We start from the raw sequence: 1670 nt of genomic DNA, 5'->3' as shown, positions 1-1670 counted from the left end.
GGGTGGAGGGGAAAGAGGCATGCGCCAGCCTCAAACCAGCTGTGCAGGGGATGGAGGTATGGCCCAGCCTCATGGAGGGTGGGGAGGAGAAGAGGGCATGGGCTGACTGTTGACTGGGAGCGGGTATGGCCTGGCCCCATTTGAGCTGTGTGGTAGGAAGGTTATGGCCCGGCTCAGACTCACTGTACAGAGCTTGGGATTTTGGCAGCAAGGAGGAGTGGCAGTATTAACTGCCATTCCTCCCTGCTGCCAAATTTCACGACCCTTGGGGAGCCCCATAGGCTGGATTTGTATTTGGCCTGGAGCTCAGAGGTTGAGCTCCCCTGGGTTAGAGCATCAAAAGTTAAATTTGTGTTTCTAAAAGCTTTTCTGTAAGTAGGGTAGAATCCTCGTCACTTGAAAACAAAATTGCCTCAGTGCTAAAGGTGGTAAGTTGCTTTTATTTCTGACATATTGGCAAATAATTGTGAACATTTTCATACATGGGCCAAATATTTCCAAAATAGGAGCATGAAGTTAAGCACCAATAAGATTACCAACTGTGCTTATGTGACTTGGGAGCACAAACTCCATTGTCATCTTGCTGTGACCCTTGATAAAAGGATAGGTTCTCCTTGAAGCATTTAAATATTTAATAGGGAAGGAAGTAAAGAACTAACAATATAAAAAAACGTGATTTAAATATATGAAATATTTTATTAAAAAGTACTTTTATATCCAGATAATTCATAGTAATGAAAGCAGTTAACAACAAGATTTATTTGTGTTTGCTTTGGAGGTATATGCACGAATATGTATCAATAGTTTTATACACTACCAATGTGAACGATCTCCTTAAGTGTGTAACAGTGTTTTCTTTTAAAAATATTTGTAACTTAATCAACTTGGTTCTTTTTATGCAGAAGCACTGATAGTGTAAATCCTTTCAGATGGGACCAATGTTCAGAAAAGTCCATTTGAGACTATAAAAAAAAAAAAACAAAACAACTTGAGAGCCCTTTTAATGGTGTATTATATCTTCTATGGGTAAGGCTTTCTGTTAAAATTATTTCTGCTTTTAACTACTAGTATTCTAACTATAACTAAACCATCTCTCTCCTCTAAGAGAAGTACTGTACTCTAGGTAGACATAATGTTTGAAACTCTTCAAATGGCATTTGAAATGCTTCAAAGAATGAACCATACATTCACATATGGACATGAACTGTGAAGCAGTCCAAAAATGGCAGAAGTACTCCAAAAACAGCCCTGAAAAACTGCTGCTATTTAGAAGCACTTCAAAATGAAGCCATTCTGGCTATATAGCAGGGTTTTTGCTTGTAGCCCTGTTGGTCTAAGGACATAGGCAGACAAGGTTCTTTAGATAGATGTGCTATCTTTTATTAGACCAATAGAGTAGTTGGAAAAAAGTTCTTTGCAAGCTTTCGGATGCAGTCATCCTTTGTCAGGCATAGGGAGTCTCAGCTGGTCTGAAACGCCAAGGAATGAGAGAAGCTAAAAGTGTGGAGGGATGTCAGTGAAAATGTAAATAGTTAGAGATAAGCAAGACAAAAGGCAAAGCAGGGAGGAGGAAGAGAGCAGGGGGAAGAAAAAGTCAGAGGGAGACAACAGAGATAAAATACAAGGTGAAAAAGAGGCAGTCTGTGAACAGGGGAATAGTTGGAGATGAG

The 1670-nt window shown here is 39.9% G+C and overlaps 1 protein-coding gene across 7 annotated transcripts in view; it reads left to right on the top strand.

Moving 5' to 3' along the window:
* RUFY3 (RUN and FYVE domain containing 3) overlaps window positions 1–1670 on the top strand; it is a 79153-nt gene that overhangs the window by 20563 nt on the left and 56920 nt on the right. The window contains exon 1 of one of the 7 annotated variants that reach the window (XM_025215949.1): window positions 1008–1026. The exons of the other annotated variants lie outside the window; for them this stretch is intronic. Coding sequence (XP_025071734.1) covers window positions 1023–1026 — 4 coding nt within the window. The 5' untranslated portion in view covers window positions 1008–1022. Of the gene's footprint in view, window positions 1–1007; window positions 1027–1670 lie in introns of those variants that run through there. 7 annotated transcript variants of the gene reach the window in all.

The sequence above is a fragment of the Alligator sinensis genome, unplaced genomic scaffold (assembly GCF_000455745.1).
Source record: "Alligator sinensis unplaced genomic scaffold, ASM45574v1 scaffold1546_1, whole genome shotgun sequence".
Classification (NCBI taxonomy): Eukaryota; Metazoa; Chordata; order Crocodylia; family Alligatoridae; genus Alligator; species Alligator sinensis.
The sequence above is the reverse complement of the archived record's forward strand: the minus strand, read 5'-3'. Positions and strand labels throughout refer to the sequence as shown.